Below are 25,055 nucleotides of genomic sequence, written 5' to 3'. Positions count from 1 at the left end.
TGTCTCCAGGAACACAATGTCTGTCTCCTCATACGCCGAAAACCTTCGGCTTGCTATCACTATATTTGGCATAGGGTGGGCGCCCCATCAAAAATGCCATAATATTTTTCAGCCTGACCCTCCTGGTGACGGGCAGGGAGGACAGTCTTGGAAGATTCCTCCTGGACCTTGAGATGACCTCAAAGGTGGTCAGTCCGTAGGAGACCACGTTGAGTTGGTAGCGGGACAGGTTGGCGTTGCCTAGGAAGGAAATGGCATTGAGGGCGATGAGGGCGCAGACCCAGCCCTCACCGTAGAAGATGGCCATCAGGAACGGCCACCACTCCAGCTGGGCGTGGCCCTGAAACAGGTAGAGGGCGGCATGGGCGACAAACGAGATGTGCATGAGGGTGGTGAGGAGGATGAAGATCACAAAATGGCGGTGGTTGCGCCCCCCGATGCAGGTGAGGAGGAACTGGCAATGGTGATCAAAGCCGCTGACACAGCGCCTGCACATGCGACAGTGCTTGGCATCTTCTGGCATGATCAGCTGAGCATGGACACGATGGCAGTGAAGGGGGTGAGGAGGAGGAGGAGGAGGAGGGGGAGAGAGAGAGAAAAAAAAAAAGGTGGGAACTCTTTACCTACCTACCCTGTGAATGTCAATCCCGTGCCATAGCTATTATATTTTCTTAGTATGGTGTAATAATCGAGTTAACTGTGTAATGGGTTTACAAATTCTGTAGCAGTATACACATTTTGAATGTATACTCTGAAAATTAATTACCTGTACCCAAATTATCACCAACATGTATAAGTGATGATGTTATGGCAACAGAAAATATATCTATAGAATCAGTGTTACATAAGATAAACCAAGAGGATGGCATGCCAAATGTATCCAATGAAAATCCAAGCCAGAAGAGTATAAATACCAAAATGCTGATCATTCCATCCATACAAGAGGAGGACCATGCCAGCTTTCATGCAAATGTAGCAACATTAAAAGCAAACTAATCGTTAACTCATACTGGCATATCAACCAAACTTATTTTGCTCAAAGAACTGAAAACTTGCACATACTAAGCACGCTAAATCAATGTAAGAAAAGAAATCATTGGAACAATATTGCACTATCTTTCACGAAGAAAAGCATACTGGCTGTCATAAACAAATACCATTTGGCAGCTCTGCCTTTAAAACATGATAAACCAAACTGTAAACCATGCTACCATGCACATGCCCACTAAGCACTCAGCTGCCAATGCAACAATATAAATCAGGGCTGACATTAGCAGTGGCCTGGTGGCCCGGAGTCACTTAAACTTCCAAAACAGATGGTGGCCCAATCATACAACCAGGATTCAAAATGGCATGTTATGATTACTTTCATTTCAAGCCACTTCTTCTTTTGGGGGCCACCAAAATTTCAGAGTTTGACATCTTTAGTGGGCCAAATGGGCAACCAAAGAAAAATGTCAGTGTTGAGCCCTGCATAAACAATTATATATACAAACACTATATCCTACAATCTCTTTTTCCATTCTGTGAATGTGTCTGTACATAGCTGGGGGAAGGAGCAATGTACAATTTTGTAGCAGACTGGATGGCATTAAATGAACACTAACTTCTCCTAGCCGCACTGTATGCTCAACTAACAAGAGACCCGCGGGTCTAGCGCTCACCTGAGTATCGCAAGTTCACCTTTCACGCAGTCACTAATCTAAATTATTCACAGCTCTACCAAAATTTGACCAGGCATTCTCAAGTAGAAGATGAAAATGTACAATAAGGGCCCAATTTTTTTAAGATTCCTTAATTTGGGGGGATTGGGGGCCCCCTGGGGCCCTCTGGGTGGGGCATGGTGCCCATTTTGATAAATTGAGATCCTGACCCCCTAGGGATGCTACCTGCCAAGTTTGACAAAAATCCATCATGAGGTTTTCAGGAAGAAGATGAAAATGTACAATTCAGGCCCCCATTTGGACCTTTCCAACCACCACCCCCCCCCCCCCCCTACCCAAGAGGGGCACCCCTGGATCTCCTATGAACAAACTTGAAACTACAGTCATTAATGTACTCACTCATAGTATTATCTCAGCTCTATACATAACTTCTGATTCTAGAGAAGATTTATAAAGATTCCTTCATTTGGGGGATTTGGGAACCCTGGGGCCCCCTGGGTGGGGCATGGTGTCCATTTTAACAAATTGAGATCCTAACCCCCTAGGGATGCTACCTGCCAAGTTTGGTGAAAATAGGTCATGGGGTTCTCAAGAAGAAGATAAAAATGTACAATTTAGGCCCCATTAGGACCCCTCCTCACCCCCTCCCTCCCCTGGGTCCCAAGGGGGGCACCCCTGATTCTGCCATGAACAAACTTGAAACTACAGTCATCAATGTACTAACTCATAGTATTAACTTAGCTCTATCACTTCTGGTTCTAGAGAAGAAGATTTTTGCGGATATTCCTTAATTTTGGGGGGTTTGGGCCCCCTGGGGGCCCCCTGGGTGGGGCATGGTGCCCATTTTCACAAATTGATTTCCTAACCCCCTAGGGATGCTACCTGCCAAGTTTGGTGAAAATGGGTCATGGGGTTCTCAAGAAGACGATGAAAATGTACAATTTAGGCCCCATTAGAACCCTTCCCCACCCCCCTCCCCTGGGTCCCAAGGGGGGCACCCCTGATTCTGCCATGAACAAACTTGAAACTACAGTCATTAATGTACTAACTCATAGTATTAACTTAGCTCTATCACTTCTGGTTCTAGAGAAGAAGATTTTTGCGGATATTCCTTAATTTTGGGGGGTTTGGGCCCCCTGGGGGCCCCCTGGGTGGGGCATGGTGCCCATTTTCACAAATTGATTTCCTAACCCCCTAGGGATGCTACCTGCCAAGTTTGGTGAAAATAGGTCATGGGGTTCTCAAGAAAAAGATAAAAATGTACAATTTAGGCCCCATTAGGACCCCTCCTCACCCCCTCCCTCCCCTGGGTCCCAAGGGGGGCACCCCTGATTCTGCCATGAACAAACTTGAAACTACAGTCATCAATGTACTAACTCATAGTATTAACTTAGCTCTATCACTTCTGGTTCTAGAGAAGAAGATTTTTGCGGATATTCCTTAATTTTGGGGGGTTTGGGCCCCCTGGGGGCCCCCTGGGTGGGGCATGGTGCCCATTTTCACAAATTGATTTCCTAACCCCCTAGGGATGCTACCTGCCAAGTTTGGTGAAAATGGGTCATGGGGTTCTCAAGAAGACGATGAAAATGTACAATTTAGGCCCCATTAGAACCCTTCCCCACCCCCCTCCCCTGGGTCCCAAGGGGGGCACCCCTGATTCTGCCATGAACAAACTTGAAACTACAGTCATCAATGTACTAACTCATAGTATTAACTTAGCTCTATCACTTCTGGTTCTAGAGAAGAAGATTTTTACAGATTCCTTAATTTTGGGGGGTTTGGGCCCCCCTGGGGGCCCCCTGGGTGGGGCATGGTGCCCATTTTAACAAATTGAGTTCCTAACCCCCTAGGGATGCTACCTGCCAAGTTTGATGAAAATCGGTCTTGGGGTTTTCAAGAAGAAGATGAAAATGTAAAAAGTTTACGCACGACGCACGACGGACGACGCACGACGGACGACGGACGACGGACGACGCACGACGGACGACGCACGACGGACGACGCACGACGCACGACGCACGACGCACGACGGACGCCGGACGAAGGGCGATCGCAATAGCTCACTTGAGCCTTTGGCTCAGGTGAGCTAATAATGAACTGAAATGACAGCGCAGCGTACATTAGCATGGCATCTCTTGATGAAAGCATGTAACATCCTTTTTTGTCATATAGAAATGACAGTCTTCGCCACAGAAACAAAACAGTGGGCAAAACTACACTAACTTCTATTGCATGATGAGAGAGTATGATGATGATACTTTGTGTTATTTTTGTACTGAGAGTATTATTGAAACATTTGTATTCACATTCACGGAATAACCTGACCTGTGATTAGTTATCATTGACCACGTTGGATACATCCAAAAGACTACCTTATATGCAAATTTAAAAAAAAAATAAATGTATTCAATACAAACATATACATATGCATACACATACACACACAAAAAAAAGCATGTGTTTTTCTTTTGGAGGAGTGGGAGAAAAAATCTGAAATCTTATGCTTACTTCACACGTCACGCAGAAGGCATCCATTTTGCATCGCCCCTTGGCGAGGTCATTGATGGTCAGCACTGTCCCAGGTCCACCCCCCGAAGTGGCGGCGGTCTGGGAGACCTTGCAGGTGCCTGGGTCCTCGGTCAGAAGGCGGTAGTAGAGGGTGAGCATGACCAGCAGGGCTGGGATGAGGATGAGGAGTTGAAGATTGACAGTGTGTGGCCAGAGCAGTGAACATCATAAATGTCAAGGGAGTGAACTTTGACCTTGGAAGGGGGATGTGATTAACCAATTCCTGTCATGCAGGAAATGTTATCAGTGTCAAATTTGGGCTTTTATAACAAAAATCAACATCCAGAGACTGTATGGCACAAACCTTGCTCTGATTACCAATTCACCAAGATGCTTATATTTCTCCAAGATTTTGACAAAGGAAATTTACATCGGGTGTCCTTGATTATTAATTTTGATTATTAAAACCCAAGTACCTCATGGTCCATGAAAATATCTGAAGACGAGTTGTGAAGAAACTCTTTGCAAGACACTGCAATAGAAGCCACGTTATTCATGCACAATGATCGAGGCTACCAATTCTTGCGATATTAGTGTCATATAACCACGTATGCCAATTACAAGTATCGTACTGAGGGATATCAACAGACAGGATATTCTGATGCTTAAATAAATAACTTTCCATTCAAATGAATCTGAATTAGGAAATGGCAAAATCACACTGTGTTACTTTTTCCGCCATTGTTGCACTTGTGAAAGGATATCTGGTAGTACTTTGTACACGTAGCAAATGATGGTGTGACTAATTCCTGCAGCAAAAGCCCCTGCCTGCACGGGATTTGCCCACCTGGAACAGAAATCAGAAAAATTATGCAGGTAAGAAGCTCTCCTCACTATTCTGTTGAAATCATTCTTGTTCACTGTTTGCCACTGTTTTTTTTTCACATGAAAACAACCTAAATACAAATTGATTCAATGGGGCAATACGACCTACTGCTGATCAAGTTTAGAAACTCAAGAGTGAACAAGATCCCTTCACTCATCATTATGGTATCTTCACTGCTTCAGGTGTAAGTAAACTTAGGGTGTTTTTTTCTTTCACCCAGTTCAATGTGATTGTGTAATCTCAGGGTGTCCTGAGCATGCAAATATAAAGCAAGCTCAAACATGACAAATTGCATGTACATCATCAGTACTATGTAATAATTTTATTTCCTCCTTTATTATTCTAATTCTGTTGGTGCCATTTTCACAAACTTTGCTATTTCATGATGTGCACAGCTCACATTTTCAATCAAACACAAGATAAGCAACACACTGAGCTGAACATCTCGAGCATGATGCATAAATGTTACCCTTATTCTTGGTATGCATGATGCTTCATGAAATGTCCTATGTGCCATAGCAAATATTCATGAGAAATCTCAGGAAATATAAAGCTGCTATTTATCTGTGGAATTCATTCCATATGGAAATGGCATGTCCAAGATTCTCTGTTTGATGCGAAAAGAGTAAAAACTTGTGAACATTTTTCTATTATTTCCTGATAATTATCCGTAAATGTAAACTTCAGGAAATCAGAAATGGAAATTTACATAAATTTTATTAGAGAAACTCACTGAAATACTATGTAGAAATTTACAATACAACCAGTCAAAGCATGAAAACTAAAGTTTTTTTGTCTTGTACTGATTGATTTTTAGCCAGAGAGCAACTTATATGAATTGCTTACAAACTCAGAGACAGACAGACAGATATACAGACACATTGACAAACAGATACATTTTTACATTTTTATGCCTCGACCATTCATTTGTAACATGTGATACTCACAACCAATCACACTCACTGAAACAAGACATCCGCAGTGGATATCACCAAGACTTCACAACTCATGAATCTTTATATAGTAATACCTGCTGATGTGTGAGATTCTGTGGTGCTGGTTACTAACTAGGAAGACAAGAAAGGCAGTCAGAACCGAGATGGCGACACCGCTGTAGTCCCCCAGCAGGGAACCGACAGCCACGATGGTAGCGAAGCCGGTGAACGGTCCAAAGAGCAGCGAGTACCATGAGGAAAGTGGGCCTCTGGGGGGCAGGTGAGGGGCTCTGGACTTAGACCAGTAGGCGAGCTCCTTGTATAGGTACTGGTGGCTGCAGAGGGGAGCAATCAGGGAAGGTTCATTAGGGTTACATCAGCCTGCTTTGCTCCGAGTAATATGGCTTTATCGACTGATAACCTTTATTCATCTCTCATGTCTTTTCATATCTCATCACGGGAGATTTATTCAGTTGGCTTGGCTTTCTTTTTAATTGAAATAAGAGCTATGAAACAAAGAAACAAGTGATTGAAAGAATGAACAATTCATATGATTAGAGATAATGATGATTATACTGCTGCAGCAAATACTGCTACTACTCATAACGATACTTCTACCTCTACTACAATAACTATAGACTGGTTCCGTGATGTCAAATGATGTGTTGCCCGAGGGGCAAGAACAAATCATGTGTGTATAAAGCATAATAGCTCTAGCGCGCAGTATGCGTGCCACATACACGGCTGCCTGATAAAATTGCACATGATGATGGGACGTGCAAGTAATGCTAATGTGCTTGCCCACGTGTATGCGGGCCCCCATACATAGTTTTTGCCCTTGAGCATGGCTTGGTGACATCATTGGAACCTCTTCTATTACTACTACTACAACTACCAGGGCCAGCTGAATGTTTTCTTATGTGAGGATCACCCTCACATTTTGAGATAAAATTTTTAAAATTGTAAGAATCTACATCGTGTTTCGGGGCTGCTGCACTCATGGTGCAAGGTAAATCTTCTTACGCCAAAGATCTGCCCTCCTTCAGTATGTCTAGCGGTGTCTTGCCCTCCTTGTTGGGGGCGAGGAGGGTCTTACAGTTGCTCATCTCCAGTAGAGTCCAGCACGTCTCTGACAGGGCATTGAGGGCCGCTATGTGGATGGGGAGGTTGCCATAGTTGTCCTTCCACATCACATCTGACCTCTGTATAAAAAGAAACGACTGGGCAATTTATTTTTTGCTCAGTTACAAAATGCCCTTGTTGGATTCACAATCTCCATCCCAGCATATATTTCATTGCATGGTTTGCAACACTGGTCCACTTTCGATCTTACATTTGCTTCTGTTTTTATTTTTTCAAGTTGTATATCAAAAAGGTTAAAAATACCAATTGCAAAAGATATTACATTCTCATTAACATAAGCACTGATGGTGATATCAGTCATTGTAATGTTTTCATGATAATCATAATACACAATGTCATGTATCAATGACATTAAGTCTTCAGATTTCTTTGCGTAAGGCATAAAAATAAAGTCCAAACATATTTTTCCCCTTAACAGTTTGTATCTTATGATTCAGTAATGCATGTTAATGGTACAAGATCTTGACTGCCACATACTAGATTGCATCATACTGGATTATATGCACAACAAAATGCAAAATTTGAGAAAAAGTGACAAGTGCTTGGACTGCAATACCTTCATGATAGATAGTGCATGATAAAGCCTGCATTATATTCTATTGTGAATATCACAGAGCATTTATAACACTGATTTCATTACAAGGATTCACAATAACATGGCATATCTGTGCACTATAAAGACAAAAATAATAATGTCACACAGTGTCAATTTAACCAACCAGAAACAAGTGAACATACTACACAGAGTACAGAATAAACTATTGTTCCTATTATAAGGGATTTTTCTGTATCATCTCTGCTGCTTTGAAACATGGCAGCACAGAATCATGTTTTCTCACCCCTTTCCTCAGCAGGTACTTGACAGCGTCTTGGAATCCTTGCAAGCATGTTACATGCAGCGGTGTCTGTCCACTGTAAGTAAGACAATTGAGGAGTAAATGTTATGGTGTTGTGTATTACATATCCACGACATTGAGCTGAATTTGTTCTCGTTCAAAATGTGTTGCATTATAAACCTACCTTTTTTCCTATGATTCAGTTCAAGATGTTTCAATGGTATCACATTGCGAATACTTTCCTCAGAAGAGAGAAAGTTGTGTTCTCCATTAAAAAGGAAAACATAAAATGACAGCTTCTCAGGAAAAGTTTGTGGTTCATGATGAACTGGAAACTTCTTCCCACATTATTCACACCACCATGCAGCTGTGGTTATTTTGATAATTATAGAAGATGTACAAGGCAAACAAAGCCCAGATCAATCGCAACACAACTTATTATATGTGTCCTATAGGCTGGAATGATAAAATAGTATAAGAAATTGACATTATGCTGAACTGTTTGTAATAGTTCATTACTCTTCCACTACTCTCCTGCTGTTCACGAAAGGCAATTAAAAAAATGAGAGCAATAACATTTTGGAAACACCTTGCATATCTCCTGAGAGGCGACACGACATTTGCTCTCATGCAACAAATGCTCTGGCCTTATTTTCTCCAAGGACTTTAATAAGGTTAGGGTTGTGCTTGGGTTCTAGATTTAGCGTGATGTGAGGAATAGGATTAGGGATAGGGTTTTGCTCGTGGGTAGAACTTTTGTTTGGCTTAGAGTGCTGATATTTCATGGGAGCAATTGTCGCTGGAGCAAATGTCGTGAAACCCTCAGGAGAAAAATGATACTCACTGTTTGTCTCGGTCTTCGAAGGTGATTCCTTGCACTTCAGAGAGGTAATGAAGGGTTTGGCTGTCAAATTACAAGAAACAGAGGTAAAGGAAAGTAACTGTACATTTAGTGAAATCTTTAAATGTTTGGAAGAAGTTAATGACCACACTGTTTGCACATACCACCATGAATCTCTGAACTATCTTAAAACCTGTTTATTGGGGAAAAGAATAAGAATGCAAGGAATCGATAATAGTACAGGTGATTTTACAAAGATTTAAATGTTTTAATTCTTGTATTGAATATCTTCACAATGTGTAGCAAATCATCCCTTAGATAGAGCCATATCAATAAGACCAAATTGATTAACATACTAGATATTCATTTTGTATATGGGCTGCTCTTTCCTCCAATTTTCACATAATGACACTTGTGTAGTACATAAACACTCACTAAGTAACTAAGACTTTATAAGTTCATTGTGAGGAAGTAATGGCACGGCTTCAATTCAAAACTAAAACTGAGGTTTGTGTGTTGTTTTTTATTAGACAGAAAGATCAGTCTGTATTCATCATCAAGGATTATATGAATGGATGTGTATGTATGAGAACCCAGTGCATAGAGTAACTCAGCTCAAGTCTACCACAGGAACTGAGAGAGAAAAGGGCTTATTCCTTCGCCCTCTCCTGGCAACCTTGGCTAAGCTGAATTTTGGTGAACAATGAGTAAACATTGCCCCACATGTGGAGCAACTGGGTGACTGAGCTTGATTTTGGACACTAGGAAGAGTGTCAGATTATCAAACTCCTCTGAACAGACAGTTTTTTTCTGTGTATTTATTCACTTTTTTAAAATAAGAGACTGCATCTATGGGTCTATCAAATTAGACTAACAAACACCGACCACACTTACACACTTCCCCCAGCTGCAGCATGGTGAACAGCCTTGCGCCCCTGATGGTCTACGGTGTCCAGATCGGCTCCTGCCTCGATCATGGTGGCAATATTTGCCGAGTTTCCACGCTTGCAGGCGTACATGAGAGGCGTTTCGCCGTAATCGTTAAGTGCATTGATGTCTCCTCCATGTTCCAACAGCAAAGATATAATCGCAGGGTCACCTCTCAGAGCTGCTCTGTGCATTGGCGTAAAGCCATGCCAACCTACATAATGTTGTTATTTTTTTTAAGAAAAAAGAAAAGTCACTTGTAATGAACCTCAATGGGGCACAGCATGTTATGAATTTAAGAGAAATTTCATTCTAACAATTAGTACGCCTATAGAGGCATGAACACAAGTAGACTCTGCCTGTTTTAAGGTACAATTTTAAAAATAGCAAATAGATATAGAACCTCTAAATCATATTCAACTGATCTGACGGATTCTATTCAGATCGTTTTCAGTTGAGAACCAATGTTCACTCAAGAGCCTCATTGCATTCTTGTTCTAATCTCACTTGACTTCACACACGTGGCTTTGATCTAACTAGGGAGGTATCATCTCCCTGATCTAATAGAACTGTTCAATTACACTCGTCAATTGAATGTGCTAGGGTGTGAAATAACCGATACAGCAAGTAGACTACTTCACAATAACATTTTAGGATCTTTAGAAATACACACTTAAATGTAGACCGACAATAGATGAGGTAAAAGAGTGTCTAGTATTACAGTACACTATAATTATCTATCTTGAGAATTCAATCTGGATAACCTTGGATGAGTTATTCTTTGTCCCGATCTGACGAGTATAGTAGGTGTCCAACACATTGACACTGTACATTGAAAACGACACCCCTCTATTTATAGCACTGCGTGTAAAGAACGAACTTTCATGCATGAGACTACGCACAGTAGTTTTACATTTTTCACTAGGATCCGGATTTGATGATGTGAAAATATTACTGAAAAAAACAACAACCAGATAATAAACTAGAAATGTCACTATGGCGACTGGCATGCCTCTGCCATAATGCATGGTTCTCTTAATAAGCCAGTTCGTAATTAGCTCATGTGCACGTTGGTACAAATGACCTTTCTATTTTCTTAGTTGGTTAGGCACTTCACTCATATTCAAAGCAACATAATGCGTACCGGAAAGTTTGCCCGGCGTAACAATTTATGGAATTCGTGTTAAACAAAAAATGATCTTGCACAGAGAGACCAGGTGACCAGAATGGTCCGTCAAACAACCCTCGGGGGAAGCATCCATTTCTTTGTTTTGTATTGAATGCATTAAAACATATTTATATTTTCGTAATGCCAAATACCAGGTTTGCAGTCAGGTGGATGTAATGGCAAGTATCATGTACAAGGATTACCTGAATAATCATTATATGACAGATGCTTATCTCCGTGAATTTAAAAACCATCGTGCCTCTTGGTACAAATGATCTTTTTCTGCTCATGCGCGAAGTAGAACTACAAACTGGCTTATTGGTCTATAGTACAATGTCTTGACAATGTGTGATGACAGTTTCATGTAATTGGCAAAATATTAAAATGACAGGTTTGTGACAAATGTGTTGAATGTTCACTTTCCTTGAGCTAGGTTTAATTGGATGAATGGCTATATTGTCTAGGCGTGTCTTCATCAGCCCAAAGTTCAAACTAGCGGGACATTTTGCGGTCTTAGTAAATAGCCCGATACAGCGAATGTCCGTCTTCATCAGCTCGAACAGCCTGCTTCGGGAAATTAGTCCGAAAATTAACGCATGCGCACTTTGCAATATTACTCTGCCGAGCTCGCAGTTCGAAAGTGGATTTCCCCGCTCAAAATCTCCTATATCACCTTATGTACGATACTACAACCAAGGAGGTGAGCGGTACAGCAAATTCTCTCCAAAGGGATATTAATAACGCTACTCTTTTGTCCAGTGAGGCATCTTATATGAGGTTAACAAATTGCAATGCTTAAACAAATAAAAAATACACACAATCTGCAAGAATCTTCAGCTAAGGAAGAAGTTTACAAAAAACAGCTAGCATGCACGGCACTGAGTTTTATTAGGGAGGTGAGAGAAATCACCTCCCTGGTTTTAATGATGTCAACAACAGTAGGCCTATATGTGATCCTGGATGAATACACCGTGCGTGGGGGTAATGTACTATACACAATTACTAGCTTGTACATGCGTTTTCCATTGCCAGCTGGCTAACCAGAAGCGTGGAGGGATCGAGAAAATTTCGGGCTGATGGAGACGCACCCAAAATAGCGCGCTATTTCACGAATTAGCGCTCTAGTTGACGAACTAAACCAAGATTTTGGGGGGAATTTTCCCGATCAAATAGCGCGCTATCTGCGTCTTCACTACACAGATAGCGCGCTATTTTGACATCGAACTAGTTTGGTAACCGCAAGATAGCGCGCTACTTTGAAACTTCGGGCTAATGAAGACACGCCTTCTAAGAGTGCAGGTATTTGGAGATTTGAGGATTTTCATCCAACTTTTGACCCTTTTATAAGTTTAAGGAAGAAGTGAAATTTAGCACTTCACTTGACTTTAGACCTTTTGGCAAGAAACTTCCAGAAGAATCTCAATTGGGTAATTATACATGCATACACTAAAGTTTCGAGAAAAATCCTGCAGGCATTGCATAAATAAGAGGGAAATAGTGACATTTGATGAGTTGACCTTGACCTTTGACCCATGACCCTTAAATTCCCTAGATGATCACTACCAGTTTATAGTACATGCATATGTACTAAGTTCCATGAAGATACCTTGAAATATTTGTGAGATATGGGGAAAAAAGTGAAATTTTAACATTTTCACTTGACCTTTGAACTTTAACCTCATGACCCAAAACTCTCTCTGGTTAATTTTTATTTGGTAGTTCATGTATACACCAAGTTTCAAGAAAATACCTTCAGGCATATGGGGGAAATAGTGAGATTTTGAGCATTTGAGCTTGACCTTTTGACCTTTGACCTTGAGCATGTTCACCCAAAAGTTGATAGGCACAACTTCGCCCACTCATACATACACATGCTAAGTTTCATTAGGGTACCTCAAAACGTTTTTTAATTACGCTGTCCACAAAATTGATTACGGACGAAAGGACGGGCCGAAAGGACGGATCGTACGGAAGGAAGGACGGACCGACAACCCGAAAACATAATGCCTCCAGCGACACTTCGTGGCGGAGGCATAACAAGATCAACAGCAAAATGATACTGCAGAGTACATGAATGGCACGTAGGAAACGCATTACATGCATTTCACACGTTATTGTCAATAGAGGGTAGAGGCCTAGGGGTGTTGGTTTCAAAATATGGCGCAAGTGAGCGCGTCAAAATAACCCACGAGTTCAAAGCAGTTTACTTGGAGCATGTACCGCAAATCGCATGCTTGTGAATTCAGAGTATTTTCTCCACATGTGAGTAAAATTTCAGGCAAACTGTGAGATATTTGAAGTATCTATTGACAGAAAAACATTAGGGTGTCGATGTGTTGGACACCCAACCATACATATTGTATCTACACAGTGTAGGGCCTACCGCACCGGGTACATGATTGTGAAATAGGGTCAAGACTACAGCAAGTAGAACCAACGTTAGAAAGTAGAATTCTAGATTAATTTACAATGGACAGGGGCGTATTCAGGAATTCCTTTAAGGGGGGTGCCTTTTGGCTTTACAAAATTAAACGAGGCGCATGCACCCCCCCTCCATTTTTTCTTTTTATTTCTTTGGTTTTAAATGAATTTAATAATATCAAGGGGGGCACACGTGCACCTGAACGGTGCGATCCCATCCCTGTGTGACCTGGTCCTGGATCTGCTGCTGCAATAATTACCATTAAAAAAGTCCCTGTTACCCGGTACCATTTTATAATCTATATAAAAAATAGTGGAAAAAGTTTATATAAATTCAACGTTAGACTATAATTTAATTATTCCACTGCCAACTGGCACTGTATTATTGTTGAACAACAAGAATAAGACTCGAGTTAAGATTTTAAGAATGACCATTGCATTGTCTTGAACATGCTCACAAACCTTTCTCGTGAATTCCATCGGGATTAGCTTGGATGATTTGAACGATGTGCTCGTATCTCCAATTGTTTTGAATAGCATCTACCAGTTTAACTGTTGAGAAATTAGGTCCTTGGTCTTGGCTCTGGGCCGAAGACATGTATGGTGAGGCAAACGGTGCAAAATCAGACATATTCGGAGCCAAACTTTGACTCTTTTTGTTAGAGAGTCGAGTGCTTGTGGAACCAGAAACCTCACTCAACTCAGCTCAGCAGGCTCATCAGGCTCTATCCTCCTTCAACAAACATTTGAAAGAGGATAGCGTAGATGCGGAGTTCTGTCACTTCTGAAAATATTTGTTGCGTTGATTAACGCAGAAGATCCTGCCGCATTAACTTCATTGATTTAGCACGCATTACAGATGAGATCGATGACGATATTCAGAACCCTGTAATCTGTTATAGACATTCTTTTCCGTGAGAAACCTAGCGTGTAAATGGGCAGTAAATGTATCTCCTCGCCTCGTGAGATCCCTGGCCTTGTTGACTCGATGAAATGATTGAGGCGCGGCGCGGCAGCGGCTGCTACACCACACCAGTGCCGTATATTAAGAGAGTCTGGCCAACTCGGTTTTTGGCTTACGTGTTTTGAAGCCTGTGATTGGTCAAAAGCTGGTCCCGTGATCTACAGGCGCCATGTCGTTACCAAAGGCAATCACGCGGGCGCGAGCAAAGCTCATACGCAGTGCCCATTGTTGATTACGCGCAGCTACGCGCTAATTTTGTTTGCCTTTGGGAAATCCCCAATATCAGTCATGGTGCACTTGGGATAATGAATTGTCATTGCCGTTGTCTACTTTATTGAAGTAGAAGGTATATAATATATTTCAAAATTATTTTGATATCTTTCTGCGATAAACTGAAGATCTGTCATGCCTTTATTCCTGCCCAGCATGGCGTTGCTTGAACAGACATGACTCAAGCGTAATGATGCACCGCTTTCCGACAGATCCAAAACGAAGGAAAAAAAAAAGTGGGAAATCAGAGTGCGTCCGGAAAACTATATGATTTGTTTTCTTTGGATTACTCGCAGTGTCTTTCAGACTATCCAAGTTTTGATTTACATTTGTATGTCACAGGCATAACGTACGAAGTGTCGCCTAGGCATTTGTTTTGGTCGTCCGTCCGTCCTTCCGTCTGTCCTTCATTCCGTAATCAATTTTGTGGATACCGTTTGTAATGAAACTTGACATGTATGCATGTGTGAGAGGACGAAGTTTTTTCTATAGCTTATAAACTTTTATGTAAACACGTTCAAAGTGATAGGTGAAAATCATGTACATAATGGTTAATTTCTTAAGATATTACTATATGTATTTCCCCCATATCTATATAAAAAATAGATATGAAATTTTTGAAGGTAAGTACGTGCATTTCCAGACGAAACTTACTGCGGCGACTTTGATTCTCTTGTGATTTATTATCATTATTTATTTTTTTTATTTATTTTTTTTTGGGGGGGTGGGGGTCATGGGAGGGGGGGATGTCAAGGATCAATGTCAGGTAAAATGTTAAAATTTTACTATCCATTGTTGAAATATTATTACCCGGTTACTCCATACCTTGGAGATTACCCAATGTAAAAACTTAAAACCAAACACGTAATTTTCATGCCATCATAACTACACAGTTACGTGTAGGGAAGGATTTTGGCCCTGATGGTCAAAGGTCAAGTAAAAATAGTAAAATGACAAGATTTTCCACATATTGTTAAAACAACCACTCAAAGTATTGCCATGAAAATAGATCTTTATAGGTCAACTTACGAGTAAAAATATGCTTAAATTCCTTAATACTTGCTCTCTTAAACAATAAAAGTCATCCATTCACACCTAGTTCAAGGAAAGTAAACACTCGACGCATTAAATTTTATGACAAACATGCCATTTTTTCTCTCAATTATGAAACTATCGTGTAACATCGTCAAGACGTACTCTACACCTGCTAAGAGAACAATGTAATATGGCTAAGGTATACCGGTAGCCATTTTGACAATTTCATTTGTTTTTTTAAACCTATTTCATATCTATTTAATGGTCTTGATCGTAATTCATATTTGGTACGGATGTCACTGAGGATATCCCTCATATGTTATCCAGGTATTTGTGCTTTCGTTCAATTACAGGTCTTTTTGAAAATTATTTCTAAACAATTTTAGATCATTTTACGTACCTTAATACGCGCTTGCCGATGACGTTTTATGTTGTACAGGCTGTACATTGTACATAGGCGTATTCCTTTTGAATTACATACTAGTAGGCCTTCATGTCAGTTTCATACATAACTATTATGGTACTAAATAGGTATAATTAATGGTTATTTACGTGCAAAACAGTAATAGCTGTGGAATTCGTCTATAGCCTGTGCACTGCTAGAATTGTAAATTTATATATCATTTTGTTGTACAATATTCTTGTTCTTTGGACATCTTGTTAAATACAATATACTTGTAGCATGCAGTCTAGTGAAAGTTTACGACACGGCATACTGTGCATTCTTCTTTTATTTTTACAGCAAAAATTTATCATATTTACATTCAGGAATTTTCCTTTAGACAGCTTCCCTATTACCCGGTGCTTGTGTCTACAATGGTCTATTTAAATGTGCAAAAGGATTGATTGTTGGCTTTGTTCAACATGGATGGAATGAAAGAATGTCCCTCCCCCAACCTACACCCTCTCTCTCTCTCTCTCTCTCTATGAAAAAAAAAAAAAAAAGTCAAGCGCCTTTTGGACGCCTGCGCGTACTACGCTAACCCCCAAGCACATACGCTAAAACCTTTAGCGCACGGTACGCTGGGTAACGACATGGCGTCCAATTTATGAGTTGGCCAGACTCTCTTAATATACGGCACTGCACCACACCATTGCCTGGGATGCCGCAGGCAGGGAGGGCCAGTTATACGTTACGTTGGTAGGTGTGCATTGTTGGCGCAATATGGCTCGCTAGCAAGGTTCGGCCTGCTGTGGAAGACAGTCTTTTTTCAGACAAAAAAAAAAAGGGGGTCTACCAGCAATCGCCAAATTGTATAATTTTTAATAGAATATACTTTGGTCTTAAATTCAATTGATTTACAAAGTATACATTTTTAAAGATATTATTCATATCAAGTCATCCATAGTAAAAATAAAATTAACAAAAAGTTATGGTTAACATTGACAATTTTTACTATTTCACTAAAAAAATCTTGTGTTAGGCTATGTGGCGCATATATGCATACTGTACAAGCGCACCAGTGTACGCCAGGGTACGCTAATCTGCGCTACATTCGCTAGCGCTTTTTACATGTGCTGTGCTAAATACAAGATGGCTTCTTCGCCTTTGTACGACAAAGCCTTCGGAGGCTATCGCATATTCGTCGGAGGGCTTGGAAATGGCAGAACGGACAAACATGTTCTTCATACAGAATTCAGTCGTTTTGGTGATCTCATAAACGTTTGGGTCTCAAGGTTAGTTTCATACACAGTTATCTTTCATACTAACTAGTAACGAACGTTAGGTTAGTTTCATACATGTCAAACTACAGTTCGGCAGGACGTTGTGGATCATTCGCTGCAGTTGCGTGTGGTGCCAGTGGTGGTGTAACTATACACAGCCCAGTCGCTGTACATGGTACGTCGCGAAACAGTGTCTGGTCGGGCTAGTGTTGGTGGTGACTGATGAAACTGAGTGTTACATGTTGTTAGCACTAGGAGCGCCCCGGGGTTAGTAAAGTGGCACTCTGTGGTCACTCAGAGAGTCAGACTCTAACTTTAAACATCATCATCATGATGATAAAGCAACAAAGTTGAAGTTATTCTATTATATTGAGACCGGAATATGGACTATGGACACAGGACCAGTCCTCTAGCTCTAACGACTTAAGTTAGATTTACTTCCATATTAAATTATAAATTAAAATTAAGTAAACTTACTCGCAGCCTTCGCGACAGCGGCGCGGCTGCGGCTGCACGTCTAACGTTACCCTCTTCGTAGAATTTGTCATTTTCAGGGGTGGGTGTACGTTTCCTTCATGAAATATCTTTATTAATTGTAGAAAACTAAAATATTTATAAGGAATCCCCATAATAATACATAGTCTACGATATTCATTCAATAATCGGTGTGTGATTTCAGGCCTCGAATTAACCGACGGCCACCGACGGCCATGGCCGTCGGTGCCCCTCTCGTTGGCCGCAATGCCTTTTGTTTTTTTATCAAAGTTACGGCCAAAAAAAAATGTGCCCTTTTTCTTGGGGCCGTGGTGCCCTTTTAGAATGAAAGTTATTATTTATGACGTATAATATGCCCTTTCTCAAAGTCTACACTTTAATAAGCTTGAACAACTTTCCTGATCTCAAATATCATACCTTCAGTTCACTCGCGTCCCAATATATCTGATTCAAACTCAAAGTATCTTTCCGAGAGGATATGAGACGACGTGTACGTACATGTACGCCCGACCGGCTTTTACCGTCCCGACTGCCTCCGCAGCGCAGCAGCCGCCAGAGTTACTAGCTAGGCAGCGCATATTCAGATAGAGTAGTAAAGAGTAAACACCAAGTTCACCAAGAAAAAAGAAAAATCCCACGATGCCAAGGTGTGCCAGACTGGGGAATGGGGAGGGGTGGAGAGAGAGAGACCAATCAACAGAAGAAACCGCGCGTACTGGCGCATTCTTGGAGGTCATGAACTGTCTGTCACAGACTAATCAATTCACACGCCCGCGCAAATTCCTTTGCCATGTGGTTTTGTCAGCCAGCTGTCGCAATGTGCTTTGAAGTTACATGGCAGCCTGGCCTGGCTGGCCTGAAAGGGTGTCGAGTTTCAATCAATACCTACTGTTGTTTTATTCCTGTTTTAAAAAATGTTGTTTCACCTGATAGAAACGCGGAGATCGGGAATGTGTTACAGCTGTAGGGAAGAGGTTTTTGTTGTGTGTTGCACTTTGTGTGTGTGTGTGTTTGTTTGTTTTTCTCGGTTTGTTTTTCTTCTTTCTTTTTTCATAAACACCAAACATGCCCTTTCCAATGTGGCCTTGGTGCCCCTCTGACTGACCTAAGTGACCTGGCCTCTTGGAAAAAGTGCCCTTTTCTAAATGGCCTTGCCCCTCCAAAATCCTATTTCGAGGCCTGCGATTTTATTTTTTTAATTACAATATCGGTACCTAAGCGTCCGTATTGCTTCACTCCTCATCTTCTGTGTGTTATTTGAATGGCAATCACTCTCGTATTGTCGGAAACGCGCGAATATTAAAGCCCAAACAAAGTTCTGGTACGCCTGCAAAAGTTGTCAAATTTCGCTCCCAAATGTGAACGTATGCTTAGGAAATGTGCAGGATAACGATGTTATGACAAGATATTCGATGGGTAACGACGAAAATGCGAAATATTAACCAAAAAGGTTCAGTCTCAGTGCTTACCCGAACGGGGTCAGGCTAAACTTGGACTCGGGGATAACTCGGCTTCGCTTTGACGGCGGGATGAGTTGTAATGGTTGTCCCTCTGATTGTACAGTGTTGTCCTATGGGAGCGGCCTGTATAAACTAGCCCTTCCTGTTCTGGCTACTCGCAGTAATGGTCCGAGTTGTTACAACGTGTGCATCAAAAACCTCTTTTGCGCGCATGCAAAATTAGTGTGCGCCTATCAAGCACCTCTTAAACAATCAAAGGCGCTTGATAAACAACAACAAAAACTCCAAAGACCGCGTGTCTCAGCAACTGAGGACCGCGCGCTGTCATTTTTGTTTTGTTTGTACAGGATTACGTTAGCACGCGCTTTCCTGCCCATTCAGTTAGGCCTCATTTGGTATTATGCAGTAGCAGTGGCCAGTAGAATGTGGCAAGCACGAACTGCGTGTGAATTGTCTGAAGTAGGGTCGAATTTTTCCCGAGACCGAGTTAGTCTGGAGCCTTCTGGAATAAAAGTCGGTTTTCCTACTATTATTATTTTTCTCAAAATACTCCAAACCGACTCATCATTCCGGCAAACCGCATCAGCCAGGTAAGTTTCTTAGTGGACTCTTTCGATATATATTGCAAGAAAAAATGAAATGGTGCTAGACGGGTTCTCAAGCACTTACCGAAACTTAGTTTTCACTTTAAAGTAAGTGCAGTTAGACCCTCGCAACCACGAAATTAACAACGCGCGGAAATGTCCTCCAAGTAGCAAGTAGCGAAAATATCTGTACGCGAAAATTTCACTTTCAGCTCGTACAGTACCTAGCGGCCTGATCCGACTAAATATTGTCGGTGCTTTTTTTCTGCGGCTCTCACCTCTCCGCGCACAAATCAACCTTATGAAGCTGAAGTCTGACATTTTTTTACAAAAATTTGTAATGAGAAAAATAAAATCAGTACTAACCTGATCTTGTTCATTTATTCAAAATTACTATTCCACACTGATAGAGTAGGTGGGTACTCCAGTTAGCAAACTAATCACTTTGTAGGTATGACGGGTTCACTTTCTTCGTCAATTCTGCCGTCCGCTAACCTTTGGACACTTTTCTGGAATCCCGTGACACGACATCACATCACATCACGCATCCAGCACATACAGACAGCGCGCAAGCTGTGAGATTTTCAGAGCGAGCTTGCACACACACCGGACGATACAGTATCCTCCGGTGCGTTGCTGGATGCGTGATGTGATGTGACGTCGCGTCGCGTCGCGTGATGATTCCAGAGAAAGCGCCCAAAGGTTAGCGGACAGCGGAAATATTTTACAATTATTTTATAATATATAATTTTATACCTATCATGATAGGTAGTTCAGGTAATTCAACTGATTCAAATGAACTTTTATTTTTCTTTTTAAACAGTAGAACCAGCTTGTCTTCACTCTCATTTATCCCCATTCCATATTGACGTCTTCTCTGTATTAAATTTGTGCAGAGGTCCGCGTTCGGGGTTTGCCTTTGTGGTCTTCATGAATGGAGAAGATGCAGACGAAGCTGTGAAATCAATGGATGGAAGGTAAAGTAAGATGAATGAAAAATATTTCCATGGCTTTACCAAACAATTAATGTTGCTCTTGTCAACATTTAGAGAAATTACAGTCAATACTAGCCCATTTGCAATGTTGTATCAGCTCTTAAACTGATAGGTGTAGACCACCAGCATATTCATGAGAATGATTGCACAGGTTGTAAACCCAGTATTTCCTTCGAAAGGGGAATAAAACCCGAATGTATACATGTGGATTGAGTGAACGCACCCATATTAAAGTAGAACAAGTCACTGAGAGTTTAAGGAATATTGGACAATCTATTCAAAACTTCAGAAGTTTCATAGTTTTGATACAGCCACTGCTGTTTGAGAAGACTAACAACTATAATACCTGATGTTAATGTGATTGGAAAAAAAAAAATATGAATGGTAAATATTCTCTGGACTTGCTGAGATATGTTAGGGTTATTGTTCCCCCTGCTCTCTGAAAAGGGTAAGTTGAGTGATCTTTTGTTATACTATGTAGATTTTTTTTTTTTATTTTAGCTTAATTGTACATGTATAACAATGCCAAAATTTGTGATAGCAGTTTGACGTTTGCAATTGCATCTTAATGTTGATATCCTATATATTCAAGGGTTTACTATCTTGGAACTGGCAGGAGAGGCAGGGACTACAAAAAAAACAAAAAAAAAAAAAAAAAACAAAAAAAACAAAACAGGAGGTTTCCCCTTTGGGCTGTAGGTCTGTACATGTACTGCATCACATATTTTTCTAGCACCATCTTTGCATTTCATGGTATCATACTTCTGTGTTTGTTTGTGTGTGTGTATTTATGTAGATTGATGTGTGGTCAGAAATTGCGTGTTGAACACGCCCGTCTCTACGAGGGTCCACCGCCACGGAGGAAGTCTGAGTCTCTAAATGGGGGTACTGTCAGAAGGAGAAGCAGGTAATCTGACTCCATGAATATTTCTTTAAAATGTGCCTTTATAACCTTTCATCATTTTTTATCATCATGTCATTTTTTTTTTGTTTTTTTTATTTTTTATTTTATTTTATTTTTTTTTTTTTTTGGGGGGGGTATGGATGCAGGGGGTATATAAAGAGTAGGAGTTGGATGGATCATATATATGAGTTCCCTCAATATGTAGGAAGGAGTGTTTATTCGTAACTGTGCTTTTGGTAGTTCCTTTTAATGACTTGGTATTAATCTATGTGGATGAGAATCATTAGGAGTTTAATGAGGACGTTGGGGCTGAATAAATTGATATTTTTTAAAGGATAACAAAATTGTGAGTTTTGAAGCATTTGTGTGCAGATAATGGTGCCTTTCTTGTGTTTTGTGTGTGCTTGTTGTTGGTTTTTTTTTGTTTGGTTTTTTTTTTTTTTTTGGGGGGGGTAATTTTTTCAAAACAATTAGATTAGGGAAAAAAGATCATATGCCATGTCCCTCATTTTAAAACAGTTTTACATATTCCATGTGATAGCCTTAAAGTACATTTAAAGTGTGATATATATATATGGCTGTAGTTTAATTTGTCATGGATATTTTATGGTCGATATCATTCATTATCAATATAGCCATTCACCCTATTAACCTAGTTCAAGGAAAGTGAACATTCAACATATATATGACAAACCTGTCATTTTAGTATTTTGCCAGTTATGTGAAATTGTCATCACACATTGTCAAGACATTGTGATATTGTGTTATTAGGAGAACCATGCATTATGGCGAAGGCACACCAGTCACCATATTGACATTTCTAGCTTAGTTTTATATCTAAAGAGAATTTTTACATTTCCTCTTGTCATTGAATTTGTGAGATAAGAAGAGAAGTTCTGCTTGTTGGTGACTGTTTAGTATGTGCTGTTGGCAATCTTTAGAATTCTTGGTGGGTACTAACACCATTGGATTTCTCTTCAACCAGGCCAGATGGCAAGGATTTAGCAGGAGAGGAGGTGAAAAAATGAGAAGCAGGATTCAGACTTCCTTTTGTTGGCTTTTTGAGATTTATTTTTAATCTCTGTTTGAATGTTTGCTGCATTGTTCAACCTAGATCAAGGGACAGGAGGTCAAGGTCGAGGTCCCCTCATCACAGACGAGCGCATTCCAGATCCCGATCTCGATCCCACTCTCACTCGCGACCGCACAAATCTCTATCTGGCACTCCTACAAGATCAAAGTCACCTGCGCAGTCCAGACCAAGATCCAGATCAAACTCTGCCGCACCTAATGAAACTTCAAAGTAAGATTCATGACAATTCCTCATGTGAATAAAAAGAACAAAACAAAATTATTAACAAATGCTATTGAAGTGGAGCCTTATAAAGCTAGGGGGATGTAACAACAGTCCCTTATTTTCCACATTTTTAATTTTATTTATTTGTTTTGTTATTTTTTTAGATCAACTCATAATTTGATAGAATGCCTCACATCAGGCTGCTCTTTATTTTGGAATTTTGTAAGTATGACACCTTGTTTGCTTTTAGCTCTTCCATGCCAACCATTGATGCCTTAAATATCAGTAGATTATCTTATGCAGTTGTGATGCAGTTCTACAAGATGAAAAAAATCAAATCACCAAAATTTGTTCAGGGGTGGGACACGTTATTGATTTGTTAATCGAAGAGTCTCATTGGAGACCATGTTACCCAATTACTTAAGTATGTGTGTATCTCATTGTACATTCCTCTTTGATTTTCTAGGAGAAAATCACATGAGCGATCATCATCGGGGTCTAGGAACCGTCAAGGTAGCGAAAGGAGCGCAGGAGGCCACAGGAGTGTGAACAGGGATGGAGATGGTGACCATGGCAACGGCCATTGGGATATAAGCGAGGAAGCCTTTGCTGTGCCCAATGTTGAAGACCTGATTGATTGGTGAGTATTGTGTTTTTTTCGGCAGTTTTATCATGGGAAGGCCATATCATGTATTTACTGTTTCGCTATTAATTCACTTAGGCTGTAATTTTTTCATGTTTTCAGACTGCCACACATTCATCATTGTTCATTTTGAGCATCGAAATTGGTTTATACGGTAATTATACTACTGCAAACACACAAAGTGTATAAGGTGGTACCATATATAGGAATCAGCTTGTGGTTGATTGGGCGGTCAGGCAGTCCGTTGCAAATCTTGCTTCGCGAACTCCTACAGCTTAGAAGAAATTTAGTTGAAACTTAGGGTACATGATGACATCAAGGTGTAGATATACAAGACATGTTTTTTTTTGTGTGTGTGTTTTTATGAGAAAGCATTGCCATGGTAACCACAATTCAACACATTTGTGACAAACATTACAGTTTCTTTTTTTTTGTGCCAATTATGTGAAACTGTCATCACACATTGTCGAGACATACTCTAGACCTATCAGGAAAACCTTACATTATGGTTGAGGCATAGCAACATTTTTAGTGGGGTTTTTTTTTTTGTGTGTGTGTGTGTTTTTCAAAACAAATATTCTTAATTCTTACCCACTTCCACTACATTTTTACATTGTTTTGAGTTTTTCTGAAATTGGAAACCATTTTCAATGTATTGTTTCGTTGTATTGTTGCTTTCCTTACCACAGGAGTCCCAGTGATGAACATTTGGAGGAGAGACTGGACGAGAAGATTGAGGATAATCCTGTGGATAGTTGAGAGATGGACTATGGACATGAAGCAAAACAAACTCCGTGCCTGTGGGACCTAATTTTTCACCTGTCTAACAACCGCTGACTTAACAGCAGCGATTTTGGTTCTCGTGATGTGTGGTCTCGGTGAATGAGAGAGTCCCAAGCTGGATGACTTCAGAACAGACCTTCCAGATTATTCTGATGTTTTTCTGTACACCTAGCATGACTGTCAGCATTATAACTGTGGGCAGAAAGAGTGGACCAAATTTTTGTCCAGTTCAGTGAGGACTCAAGTACAGGGAGATGGTGAGGGCAGGTCACCTCACAAATCAACATCAGTGCAGAATTTGCAAAGTCGTGATTGTCGACTCGTCTAATGATTTTTAGCTCACCTTTAAATCTGAAGGCTCAAGAGCTATTGTCACCACTCATTGTGCAGCGTCCTTCCTGAGTCATCCATCGTGCATCATCTGCTGTGTGTCATCCGTCGTGCATAAACTTTTTATATGTTCATCTTCTTTTTGGCAGGTAGCATTCCTAGGCAAGCAGGATCTCAATTTTTTCAAATGGGCACCAGGCCCCCACCCCCAGTGTGATGGAATAAGCAAATGGACTGCCCCCTAGTTTGCAATGTCCTCTTGTAGTACTCTGCAAGAATGCATTGAAGGTGAGCACGAGAC

General features: G+C 40.7%; 2 protein-coding genes across 2 annotated transcripts; one reads left to right on the top strand and one right to left on the bottom strand.

The window, feature by feature from the left end:
- On the bottom strand, window positions 1–13,995 carry LOC139725719 (uncharacterized). The gene is made up of 9 exons (XM_071636802.1): window positions 13,792–13,995; window positions 9,708–9,954; window positions 8,817–8,876; window positions 7,976–8,048; window positions 7,017–7,195; window positions 6,089–6,328; window positions 4,937–5,019; window positions 4,173–4,390; window positions 1–529 (listed from the first exon to the last, which is right to left on the bottom strand). The coding sequence occupies exons 1-9, from the start codon at window positions 13,958–13,960 to the stop codon at window positions 29–31; spliced, it is 1,770 nt and encodes a 589-aa protein (XP_071492903.1). The 5' UTR covers window positions 13,961–13,995; the 3' UTR covers window positions 1–28.
- Window positions 13,996–17,132: 3,137 nt separating this feature from the next.
- On the top strand, window positions 17,133–25,055 carry LOC139725727 (uncharacterized). The gene is made up of 6 exons (XM_071636810.1): window positions 17,133–17,275; window positions 20,699–20,779; window positions 21,594–21,704; window positions 22,816–23,004; window positions 23,465–23,638; window positions 24,331–25,055. Exons 1-6 carry the CDS (start codon window positions 17,133–17,135, stop codon window positions 24,398–24,400), a joined length of 768 nt encoding a protein of 255 aa, XP_071492911.1. The 3' UTR covers window positions 24,401–25,055.

This window comes from Diadema antillarum, unplaced genomic scaffold (genome assembly GCF_040938485.1).
Source record: "Diadema antillarum isolate AM-2024a unplaced genomic scaffold, OU_Dant_1.0 seq00000057_RagTag, whole genome shotgun sequence".
In the NCBI taxonomy this organism is placed as follows: domain Eukaryota; kingdom Metazoa; phylum Echinodermata; class Echinoidea; order Diadematoida; family Diadematidae; genus Diadema; species Diadema antillarum.
The sequence above is the reverse complement of the archived record's forward strand: the minus strand, read 5'-3'. Positions and strand labels throughout refer to the sequence as shown.